The sequence below is a fragment of the Prionailurus viverrinus genome, chromosome C1, assembly GCF_022837055.1.
Source record: "Prionailurus viverrinus isolate Anna chromosome C1, UM_Priviv_1.0, whole genome shotgun sequence".
NCBI classification, from domain to species: Eukaryota; Metazoa; Chordata; class Mammalia; order Carnivora; family Felidae; genus Prionailurus; species Prionailurus viverrinus.
Genome location: NC_062568.1, coordinates 100271310 through 100284104, shown reverse-complemented (window position 1 = coordinate 100284104; position 12795 = coordinate 100271310). Strand labels below are relative to the sequence as shown.

Below are 12795 nucleotides of genomic sequence, written 5' to 3'. Positions count from 1 at the left end.
TGCTATTACAAGTAACATTGCCGTGAATAAACTTTTATATACATCCTTTTGCATGTTTGCAAGCATATTTGATAGGATTATTTGCCAAAAGTGGAATTACTGGATTAGGAAGCACATGCATTTGTAATTGTGACAGATATTGCCAAGTAGTTTTCTGTAGGGGCCACGTTAATTTCCACTCCTCAATGAAGGAGAGGGCCTCTATTTTTACACACCAGAATATTAGCATATTCTTATAGATTTTTGCCAGTCTGATAGGTGATAAATGGCATTCTCAGTGTCATTTTAATTTTGTTTTCTTACGAGTGAGCCTGAACAATATTTCACACACTTAAGAGCCATTTCTATTGCCTGTTAACTGTCTGTTCCTAGACTTTGTCCATTCTATATTGGGTTGTGCCAGTGGTGTGCTGGAGCTGTCTTGAACTAGTTCATGACAGCTAATTGTTAAATTTTCAGGCATTTTGTAATCTGGTTGATTTCATGTCAGTAGCCTGAACTTGGCCTGGGAATATTGACACCAGGGAAATTGGAAAACACAAATCAGTGAGGAATCCTCTCCCACAGCCAATTGTTACACATTTACCAGCACACTACTGGTTGGTGGACTTCTTACAACTTTTTATATGTTAAAGAAATTAACCCTTTGTAATATGAATTGCAAATAATTTTTCCCAATTTAACTTGCTCATCATTTTCTTCTTGTCATGTTGAGGTTTTACAAAATAAGTAGTAAGATTTACCTATCTTTGATTCTAATGGCTTTCATAGCTAGAATGGACTTTTCCACTGCAAATTACAAAGGATTTCTCCCATGTTTTCTTTTAGAACTTTTATGGTTTCATGTTTTACATTTTAGTCTTAGGTTCATTTGCTGTTTTTCTTAGTGTAAAGAGTGAATGTGAAATATGGATCCAACTTATTTTTCCAAAGCAAAGAAAGCATTAGCAAATAAGATCTAGTAATGTGTTTTTTTAAAGCAACATATTATGTTGAACTATATCAGTCCTTACGGAATGAAGCAAAAGCAGCACTTGGAGGAATATTCATAGCCTTAAGGTTATATTCGAAGAGAGTGATTTAGGAGTTTCTTTCCAATTTGTTAGAAAAAGAACAGAATAAACCCAAAGGAGAGTAGGAAGGAAATAATAAAGACAAGAGTACAAGTTAATGAAATAGGAATTAAACATTCACTTGACAGGATAAAGAAATGCAAATTGTATGAGGCATTGGAGAATCACAGTCTTCCATAAATTCTGAGAAGAAAAAGTGGGAATACTTTTTCACTCATTTAATGCAGCCTTTAGTAATAAACCAGAGAAGGTACAGTCAAGACATCTTGTATGAGTGTGTACATCGTGAGTGTGGGGGTTTAGCTCAGGTTTCAGAGCTTAGAAACTTCCTGATGGAGCTCAGCACATTAGGAGAATCCTTTTATCTCAGAAGATGCATGGAAAGCATCAAAAAAAAAAAAATTACAAACATTTTGGCAAATTCTTAGCAATTAGGAATAGAAAGGAGTTTTCTTAGCATGTTGAAATACCATACTTTTTGTGAAATTCCAGATTTTTTTTTTTTAATGTGGCTTAAAGGAACAAATCCTACCCATGTGGGCGTGGACTACATGTCCTAAGACAGCAAGATAAAGGCAGAGAAATGAAGGGGTAGAGTTTTAAGGGAAAAAAACTGAAGTCTTATTTGTAGATGGTGTTCTATTTAGATAACCCCAAATGACCTATGTACAAGTTAGTAGAATTAACACAAGTTTAGCAGGGTTCCCAGAATTAAGATCAAAATACAAAGATTAATTCATATTTGTCAAGAAGTTAGAAAATATAATTTAATAACATATTTATGTGTCATCAAAATAAGGCACCTTTGAATAAGTCTGTAAAAATTGAGTAAGACTTTAAAGTGAAATAAGTAAAGGAAAAAAAAACATAGAAATATCAATATCATAAAGCTGTCTCCTTTCCTCCCCAAATTAACCTTGCATTCCACATAATGCCAGTTAAGATTTCAACAGAGGCCATTTTAACCTGTATCTTTATAAGCACTTGGAAGAGAGCAAAGGGCCTTAGGAAAAAGTGGGTTGATTTTCTTTTTTTTTTTAAAGCTAAGATTTTTTTTTTTAAAGCTAATACTAACATTGTGATGTTTACTGGTGTAGACACACACATCAACGGGACAGACTAGAGAATTGAGAAACAAGTCCACACATGTATTTTAAGTACTTGGTAAATGACAAAGACAGCTTTGTAGGTCAGTGAGAAAGGGGGTAAGAAAGTTCATTTGGACACTGGTTAGTAATATGGAAAAAATAAAGTGGATCTTTCTTGTACCTCCTACAGAAGAATCAATTCCATAAGTGACCTCACAAATAAAATGTTAAGCGAAACAGTAAGTTTTAGAAACATACATACCTTATGATATAATTAAAAGCATCTTAATGTATAAAATGATGCCATCTGTTGCTTGGTTATGCAACTAAATGTATTAAAAGTTTAAAGAAATGCTAGAGGATGATGAATGCTAGGTTTAGGATCAGGTTACCAAATGTTGGAAGAAGGTAGGGGGTACAGGGACACCAGCAGAGATTTATATGTTTTAAGCTGAATGGGTATGGATGTTCACTTAAAATATGTTTTTTGTGACCTAAATATTTTGTAGTAAATTTGAAATAGGAAGTGAGATTCGGTTGGTTTTCATGTTGACTTTGCCTTGGTGACCACCTTGATTCAGTGTGGTTACTTCCTCACTCAGGTTGGCCAGCCAGTTGGCCAGGCAGGCACAGGTAGCTAAACTAGTGGTGTGACCTTAGACAAATTAATTAATCCCCATTTCTCGGTTTCCTCATCTGTAAAATGGGAATAATTATATGTTCTTATGAGGATTCCGAGTTCACGTACATACAGCTCTTAATATAATACCATATAATAGCTGTTAGTACAGTTTCTAGAATTTGTGTGTTTTTACTTAAACTGCCGTTAAAAGCCATGGATTCCTTCTAGTTTCAATTTTTTTTTTCTTAATGTAGTACTTTTATTGCTCCTCCCCTCCCTTCTTGAACCTTGTTCAAGCCTTAGGGTTTATTTTTCTGGATTACTGTTCTGCAAGCTTTCTCCGATGTTGAGGTAGAAGTGGTTTTGAACAATGTAAGATGCCAACGTGAGTTCCATGGTTTGTGTTTTCCGTATCAGACTGCTGTTCTTTTTTTTAATTTATGTTTATTTTATTTTATTTTTTTTAATTTACATACAAGCATATAGTGCAACGATGATTTCAGGAGTAGTTTCCTTAATGCCCCTTACCCATGTAGCCCATACCCTCTCCCACAGTCCCTCCAGCAACCCTCTGTTCTCCATATTTTAATAGTCAGACTGCTGTTCTAATTGAATTACGGCCGGAGAGACATTTTCTGCCTCCTCTGAAATCAAAGAAACCCCGAATTTCAAAAAGTTTAATCTCTAATCATCAATGATTTTGCATTTCTCAATTCTTTTTTGTTTTTATGGTTTCATGATTTAATAGTGGGAGTTAACAGATTGCTTTACTTACAATAGCAAATTTTTTTCATAACTGCCTATGACATTGCGTTATTTTTAGGTGGTTGTTTCTCTAGGTACTCCTAATATTGATTCTGCCTTCTTCATCTTTTGCAGCCTAGAAACTTGTTGGCATACATGCTTTAAAATAGAAGTTTATTGCTACCTGTCAAAACCTATTTATTCTCCAGGGTACTGTAGCTTTTGTTGCTTGCTGAGTTTTAAGGGTTTTTTTTTTTGGGGGGGGGTACATTTATTCTTTTTTCTGTAGTATTTTTCTTAAGATGACTGCTCATATTTTCTGCTTTTGAAAATTTGACAGGTTTGTAGATGATAAACTAGAAAATGTCATGTGTAAAAAATTGGGGGAAAAAGTCCTCAAATAGCTGTCATCTCCTCATCTGAAAATATAATATGCTAGAATAACAAAAACAGAAGCACCTTCCGGGTTCATGACTTACTCTCAGGAGTAACTAACATATCTGTAGAACTTCTGGGTGCCGGTCAAATACACGGGCGTGCACACAGGGCAATGGGTGAGGACTGCTTGTGAGGAAGACCCGCGCCCCCTGTAGGTGGCCCCGTCGGTGCCTCTTGTTCGTGGTGTGGGTTGCGTTCTTGAGTAGGTCACACTGATTGAAAACATTATGGAAACCCCGTTTTTGCTGCACATCCTCCAGGTCGGATCCGCACGAGACGGCAGAGCTCCGGGAGTGCCACCAGTGTCGCCACCACACCTGATAACCGAGGCCGCAGTCGCGCCAAAGTGGTTTCACAGTCCCAGCGTAAGAAGTATATTTTATACTCTCTGTTGTGTCAGTTTTGTTCAATTAGCTCACTCTACAGTTGAAAGATTTATAATATTTTCAGTACTTCAGGAGAAAACCACATCTGTGTGGCTGTAAGATACCGTGAGTAGTCTTGATGTTCGTTGAGTCAGCTCACAAAATGGAGTATTCAAGTGTACTTTTGTCTCCTTGCCAGGTGATTTAAATTTTGTATTATTAAGCATTAATGATTAAAATGTGGTTTCTCTGCCTTTCCTCAAGCATCTCAAATTGAGATAAATCTGGGCCATGACCCATTTTACTGTCGATAAGGACTCCCTCTGATATAATTTAAGAGCAGTACCTGGGGATTATTTTAACGTGGAGTTCTCTTTCGAGTGGTAATAAGTAAATCCATTAACAGTTGTCCCCTTTAACCCTCTGTTCTAACATTTGCAGCCTGCTCCTCTCTTCCTGCCAGCGTAGGCCCCGCTTTGCCCAGCCACCCTTGCTTCTGTTACTGCGTGTCTGTACGTGTCGAGTCACTTGGCTTGCTAGCATCAGCCACGAAAGCAGCCGTAGATGGAAGGAATGTATTCAGATCGCCCTTAGGAACCACCCTGGTGTCTCACTCCCCAGCCACACTTGGCTTTTGAGTCTCCCACTCTCTCTGTGCGCGTGTAGAGTAGTGCTGGGGGTCCGAGTTCTCCTGGACAGGATGAGTGTGGCCGAGAAAGGCTCTCCTTCCCTGGGAGCTGCACACAGGCCCTCAGCACAGCACTCTCTAGTAGATGTGTGTCTGCTTCCTTCATGGCCCGAGGAGCTGTCTGGTTTGTGTCAAGAATATTCCATCTGTGGCCAAACCTGAGGTTCTCCTTAGTATTTAGAATGCCTTTCTCAGCTCCTTGTGAATACTCCCATGTCCCTCTGGTAACTCCAGGCCTCGTGTTAAACAAGCGTATCTCCTTTCTGAAAAGAAAAGTAGAATGCCAGTCATACATTCCTGCCAGGATTGTCTGAAGCAGAAGCCCACGCGTCTAGCGTATCACAACGTACAACACGACACGGATTGTACAGCTGTGGCCCAGCAGCTTCTACCTTGGGAACAATATCCAGGCTCTGGTTATTCTCTTGAACCCTAGCGATGCCTGGAGTCACAGATGGATCTGATACTCTGGTCATGAGTCAGGTCTTCTTGCAGAGAAATTTTTCTTGACAAAAGATACTCAAGACTCCATATTGAGATAGTATGTTAAGATTGAATTTAATAAAAAATGTTCTTTAGCTGTGAAGTGTTATTTCCTTTCTTGGAGTGAGGTTGGATAGTACTTTACAGTTCTCGGTGTCTGCTATTTATTGCCATTGGCCTCTGCAGGGATTCCTGCCCCTAGCCTGGCTCCTCTGCTTAGCAGGTGGTGAAGATGACGTTCTTGCAGAGGAATTTTCTATAGTCTCGATGATTAGAGCTTCCGTTCCTCAGTCTTATAGAAATACTGCACTCTGTCTTGGGGCTCCACTTTAAAAGTCTTCAGTTTCATTTTACTCACCGAATTCCCCTCCTAGGAAGGGAGACAACACCAGCAAATGATCAAGGCTGGACCTCAAGCTTAGTCATATAAATTAAGTATTTTTTTAAACAGTTATTTTAATAGGAAGTAAATACGAGCATATTTATATGTTTTACAAATGTAGGTATACTTAGCATTCATAGTGCCAGTAGAGTACTAAGTAGATTTCGTTAACATTAGATTTAGGGCCCTTAAGAGTTAACAAGCATATTTTAAATATTTGAGGACTTAAATATGTGAAAATTAATGTTTTAATATTTGAGGATTTGGCATAGGACATTCAGGTGAAACTAGTTAATAGCAGTTTCTTTGAATTCATTGAAGTTTACTGAGCACTTCCTAGGTAGTAAGCAGCACCACTTAAGGCGGCAGTAACACATAAACGAGTAAGATGCGGTCACTTCTCTCGGTTGCTCAGAACTAGAGAGTATAGATGTGCTTCTGGAGGGCAAGACACTTGTCTTCTCTGCATCTCCTGCACCTGACACATGTAGGTTCCTAAATGTTACATGGACAGACCTGAAGTCAGTGCCAATAGAGTATGATATGAGTAAAATCAACACAAGTACAAAAGTGGACAAAAAGGAAAGAGACCTAGAAGAAATAGCTAATTTGTTAATGTGTTTGTGAACAAAGACATTTGTGTTGTGTTGCATGCTGACCTTCTGTATTGTGCTATTGTCTTTTAATCCACTTTTTGCCTGTCCTTTGGTCTGCTCTCATAATCAAGGATCCAGATCTGCTAATCCTGCTGGTGGTAAGCCGTTTCTCTTCTTGCTTTTTTTTTTTTTTTTTTTTTTTTTTTTTTTTTTTTAGTGTTTTCCCTCACCCCATGTTCCTTGCACAATGTTAATTTCTCTCCCTATTATGAGCTTAATCTTTCTGCATTTTTTTTCTGTTACGTTCAAATTCTAGTGTTTAAAATGGATTTTTCTCTTTTTACACAGTTTAATAATTCATTTGTGTGCTCAAAGTTTATGGGCAAGATTATTAAGTACTAAGACAGGTTCTTCGTGGTGATGTGTACTGGTGATTTTTATAATGAATTTCACTTTAAATTGTAGCTAAGTCATTATAAAGTCCTAATTTTATGATTCGTCACCTTAGTGATTCATTTGAGTGATGGAGTGTGTGTGTGTTTAATTTCCAGGTTGTGTTCCTTTAAAGGTTTTTATTAGTTACTAGGTTCAGTAGTTAGTATCTTTCTTAGAGGTACATTAATAATCATGGTCTTCTTAATTTCTCCCTATATTTTTATCAGTTTTATGTTTTATATTTCAAAGCTATGTTATTTGGAACATAAGGGTTTATGACAATTACATCTTTACCAATATGAAATATCCTTTGTCCTTTTTTAATGCTGTCTTATTCTGTTTTGTTGTTTTGTATTAGGTATGTTGTTTCTTTCTTACTAACAGTATGTAGTTGAATTTCATTTTATTTTTTAAACCAATCCAAGAATCGCTCTTATTTTAAGAGATTAATTTAGTCCAGCCACATTTATTATGATTACTGACATGCTTGAGTTTATTCTTACCATTTTATTTGTGATTTTTATTTATTATTTTTTTTTAGTTGCCTCTTCTTCATGCCCTCTTTTCTTCCATTTATTAAGTTAGTGGGGTGTTCTTGGGTCTGTTTTCTTAATGTTTAGGAAGTTTCTATTGTAATTCTCGCAATGATACTTAAAATTTTCAGCATATCAACTCTTACAGAATAAAAAAGCAAGACCGTAAACACCTTTGTGATTGTTTGTAGAAATTTGCTGTGGAATGGGGAGCTGTTTATACTTAGTCCACTGTTTTGAATCAGAAATCTTGCTGTCATTTTCGTAGAACTCCGCCAGTAATTCTTCTTTGTGGATACTTTCTCTTATGTTATTTGAAGCTCTTTTATGCTCCTGTATTTAAAAAAAAAAAAAAAATCAGTACTACTACCCACAAGAAAGCCATTTTTATATGAAATTCTTAGTATTTGATCCAAATTAATGTGTAAGCTGACTTCTGAAATTGTAATATTATAGTTGTATTCCCTGCTTTACATCCATTTTTCAGTTTTGTTTTGTTTCATTTTTAGCTGGCAGCCGGTCAAGTTCCCCAGGAAAATTGTTGGGAAGTAGTTATGGTGGCCTTGCCGGGGGTTCCTCAAGAGGCCCGCCCGTGACTCCCTCTTCAGAGAAACGAAGCAAGATCCCCAGGAGTCAGGGATGTAGCCGAGAAACCAGTCCAAACCGGATAGGATTAGGTAAGGATCCTCAAAGACCTTGAAATATCATTCCTAACTTGGTGGTAATTTTTATTATAATCTAATGGCTTTGTCTAATGTTGGAAGTAGAGATTTACTTTTGAACTGGGGGTGTCACTTTGCCTGTGTTAAAAAGATATTCTGATTTGCGCTTTTTACAGATTATGGCCTGTTCAGGTTTGAGTTACAACTAAAAAATACATGGGCCTCACCGTTCAGATTGACGGGAAAGAATTAGATCCCTCTGGGCTTTTGTACCTGAGAGCTCTCACAGAATGTTAGAACTGGGGGAGTGGGCAGGATTGTTATCTTCACAGTTAGCAGCATTGTTGCTTTTCATCCTTTTTTTCATGGATTAGCACTAAGTCTCCATTAATCTGTGTATGTTTTCAAAAGCAATTTGTAGGGTCCACATTTATTTTGATTTTGATCTTCTCTAACCTGTTTGGTGGAACTTATGGTCAAAAGAACAGGAGTAGTTACTTTTGACATAGTATTGTTCGAACATGAAACCTAGGAATAAATTAAAGTCAAATATATGATACTTTCGTGTTACAGTATTTAGTTTCTCTGTGACAATGAGTAGAATTACGTGAATTACTCTCAGCAGCTTAGAGACCTTTTATTCTATTCAAATCTAAATTATACACCACCTATTTAGTACTAAGAAGTCTTTTGTAATATATTATGAGAAATCTGTGTTCATACTCTTTCTTATATTTCTACCTGCTTCCTAAGGATAAAAATCTATTAATGTGACATCAGAGTACTGCTGTATTCTTAAGTCCTGTCGGCTTCTTGTTCTCATTTATTTATCTCATCAGCAACTTTCACGTGAATGTTTCCTGTGATGCACCAGGCACTTTATTACACCTTAGGATCAGAAGATAAAATAGATGTAGCTTCTGACTTCAAAGAACTTGTGGTCCTAAGGGTGGAAACGTGAGAGACAGTATAGTAGATACTGTGACATAGTGCTCTGGGGCCACAGAAACGGAGTGTCTTGTCTGCCCTGCTCTGGAACCACAGAAACGGAGTGCCCTTGTCTGCCCCACTTCTCCCAGATTGCCTGCTAGGAGAGGCTTCCCAGAATAGGTCATTTTGATGGTGAGTAAGGTAAGATTAGGCGGGGGACAGAGATGAGGAGAATGGTGTTCTAGGGCAGACAGGAGCGTGTGCCGGAACAGTGAGATGGGAGGGAGCATAATGGGCTGTGAGAGGCACAGGTCGTTCATTTGGCTACAGCAAAGGGAGTTGGTCAGGGTGAGTGCAAGAGGAGGGCAGGTGGGCTGGGAGGGTCCAGCTCATGAAAGTCCTTACAGGCCGCCTGAGCTACAAGAAGGCAGGGGCACATATTTAAGAAGTGGAATGGGTAGGAGTTGGTTTGACTAACATTTCCAAAGCAAATTTGAAACGTATTCAAGCAGTGGTTTTGTTCATTGTACATGATCTCAGCTTTCTGTTGGGTGTTACATAGCATGGTCCCTGAGCTGACAAATTATTTGGATCCAGTGATTACAAGTTACATGGATACAACCAGAGAAAATATCATGACTGGAATGTCTAAATTTCAGATGTGAGGCTGTAACGTGTTATGTTTGGATCTAGTTTTGTTTGGAAAATGCATTTGATTTCATACCTGGTGGTGAGGTTTTGGCTGTCCTTTTTCAGTAGTTAATTAAATGTATGGAATGTCTCTTGGCAATCCAGAGTAGTTTCATCCTTTTAAAAATTCTTTGCTTTTTCGGGATTTTACTTTTCATATGATTAAAGGTGCCATTTTTACCTTCTTCCTGAAATTGGGAAAGAAGCCACCCTAGGTTGTCTGACATAACTCTAGGACCTGGTATTTCATGGTTTTAACTATGAATTTTGTGTTATGGATAGTTGAAAAGACAACACTTAATAAGCATTTACAAGAGGTACTGTGAAACATCATCCATTAGTAAAAACTGAATAGGAACCTATTTTCTTCTGAAGAGTTCTTTTTTGAAACAATATTTTGAAGAAAGTTCTCACCTTGATGCCCATTAAGGGGGAGTAGTTATGTGTAAAGCTTAGAGGTCATATATGTCATTCTGACTTAAAAAGGTATTTTATTTAAATTTCTGTACATGGTGAGAACATACATAGATACAAAGGTAGATAAATGAGTAAATCTTTCCACTTCTTCCTATAGTACTGCTGAGAGATTCCATTTTATACGGTGTCGCATATATTAGTATCTTTAGCAGTAGATTGTCCACTGTTGTGATCATTTAGTCAGTAGTGGGTGTATGCCTATGTGTCTATAAACATTTGGTTCATTGTATAGCAACTTTAAATAGAAATACTTAGAGAAAAAGGGTAAGCAACTTTTAAGAGTATTTCCTTTTGTGCCCAAACCAACTAATAGTTTTAATCATTGCTAAACTAGGCTTGGAATTTGCACTGAGAATTAATTCTACAAATTATCTACAAATTATGTTTGGTTCAGCTATGCTTCATCTGTGGTAAAAATGACACCAAATATCTTCTTCTTCAGCATGTAAGGTTTCTTAAGCTGTAAAACAGGATGTAATTCCTGTCATATAACCAAGAAACAGAATAAAACCCTGCTGCTCTCTTTTTTCTTGGCAATTTATTCCTTCACAAACTGTTCAGCCAAATAGAATAGATTATAAATTGTTTCATTTTGGAGTTTTACTCCGTTTTTGATGGATAATAAAGTTGTACAATGGAGTGCCTGGGTGGCGCAGTCGGTTAAGCGTCCGACTTCGGCGCAGGTCATGATCTCACAGTTCGTGAGCTTGAGCCCCATGTTGGGCTCTGTGCTGACAGCTCAGAGCCTGGAGCCCGCTTCAGATTCTGTGTCTCCCTCTGTCTGCCCCTCCGCTGCTTGTACTCTGTCTCTCGCATTGTCTCAAAAATAAATAAACGTTAAAAAAATTTTTTTAATAAAGTCGTACAAATAGGTAATGTCTATAGCAATTATATTTTGGAAGCTTAGTTTCCTTCCACTCATGTCTTGAGAAGGCAATAAAAACTTTTGATTGTTGGTAGCTTACATCCTGTGGATATACATTTAAAATGTTTTTGGATTTTCTGGTTAAAAATATTTTGAAAACAAAAATTTACAGGTGTCAGTGTCCCCTGTTAAATTAGACTCCTGTGTGCAAGACCAAAACATGAAAATAACAGACTATAGATGTACTTCAGGGTAGTTCTCATTATTCCTCTTGGACTTTTGCTTTTGATGGGAGTTCTGGTAGGACTCATCTCTGCCTTAAAGGGCAGAAGTCAGGATTCCCTTAAAACTCTACAGAAGTATAGTGTCTCTTAAGAAATGAAAGCCCATCAAATGGGTTTTCAAGGCTTCCCGGCCTTTCCTGTAAGCACAGCACCACAGAATCACCTAAGAATACTGCTTCCAGAAAGTCACACAGCAAGCGTCTCTTCATCGTGTCTCCCTCTTCTGTTATGCCTTCACATCACGTATTCTCCCAGAGAACAGTTTTGGCACTCCCTAATGAGGTTAATTTGGTATGTTGTTTTTTAGCTTTGACCACCTAGTTAATTGGGTTTATAAAAATCATTTATGGATATACTTCTTAAAATCCTCCGTGTAGAGTGGTCTTTGGAAATGGTATTAGACATAGGCGTTACTCCTCTCATGTTTTAAATTACCCAGCATTTGAACTATTGCTGTCATCACTGATACTCGTTAATGACACATGGGGCAACTGTGGGCAGATGTTTAGAAAATTGTAAACAGAATTCTCTCTGTATATGTAGTAACACTACTAGCCTATGTTGAAGAAGCCAGTCAGCACGAATGGGTGACTTAACTTTCTCTGGCTGAAATAGTAAGAGGGTAAACCTTGTTAAGAATTATGCAGATTATTGTTTCTGAGCATGTCTGCTTATCCCTTTTCATGCTCTTTTTTGCCTTCACAAAGCAGGCTCAGCCTGGGAGAGAGCAGGGATTTCCCATTGTTCTAGCATGTGCATTAATTGAAGGAAGGGAGTGGAAGCAGAGTAACAAGTAATCAGTCAAGACCCATAAGAAAATGCTCAACTTGAGTGTATGCATGTGTGAAACACCCATCAGGGCTGTTTTTATTGTTTTTGATTATTTGTTTTAGAGTGGGTGGTGGAATAAGATAAGATTTTCGTTATGCCTTTTAGTAAGGAACTTGGAGGTGCTCATGTAGGTACCTTATGTCACAGTACCCTTCTCATTTAATTGATTGGGTTCTTTCTTCCAACATTCCTAGGGGGGTGGCTGAGACAGGAGAGGCAAAGTGGCTGGACCAGGGAGGTCATTTCACAAATTGGATGTGGTATTGATCCTCTTAGGGATAAGCAACATTTCTTAATAGGTTCTAGGCCACTTCCCATGTGTTGGTATCAGTGGGTGCTCCCTCGTTTTTTGAGGCTTTTAACATTCAGGCCATGTGCCTTTGCCTTCATCACAGGAGCTGGTTTAGAATTATCAGGAAGAATCTGTTGATCAAATAGTCACTGCTGCTTTGAGTGCCTCCACGTCACTGTGGCAAAATGAAGGAGAATGTAGGAAGCACTGGCGAGTCCCACTGAGGCCCGTCTTGACGGATTTGCTCAGATTGCATTCCTGCGCTTGAGTTTTTCCTTGCTTGCCAGTGCAGACCAAGCGTTGGGACGTCTGTCACA

General features: G+C 38.0%; 1 protein-coding gene across 12 annotated transcripts in view; it reads left to right on the top strand.

Annotated features, from left to right (window-relative positions):
* Positions 1–12795, top strand: part of CLASP1 (cytoplasmic linker associated protein 1) — a 277780-nt gene that overhangs the window by 184485 nt on the left and 80500 nt on the right. For 7 of the 12 annotated variants that reach the window (XM_047869158.1, XM_047869149.1, XM_047869154.1 and 4 more), the window contains 3 exons: positions 4226–4330; positions 6611–6637; positions 7957–8124. In XM_047869158.1, the coding sequence (XP_047725114.1) occupies positions 4226–4330; positions 6611–6637; positions 7957–8124 (300 nt within the window). The remainder of the gene's footprint in view (positions 1–4225; positions 4331–6610; positions 6638–7956; positions 8125–12795) is intronic. The other 5 variants (XM_047869157.1, XM_047869151.1, XM_047869156.1 and 2 more) reach the window with 1 other exon arrangement.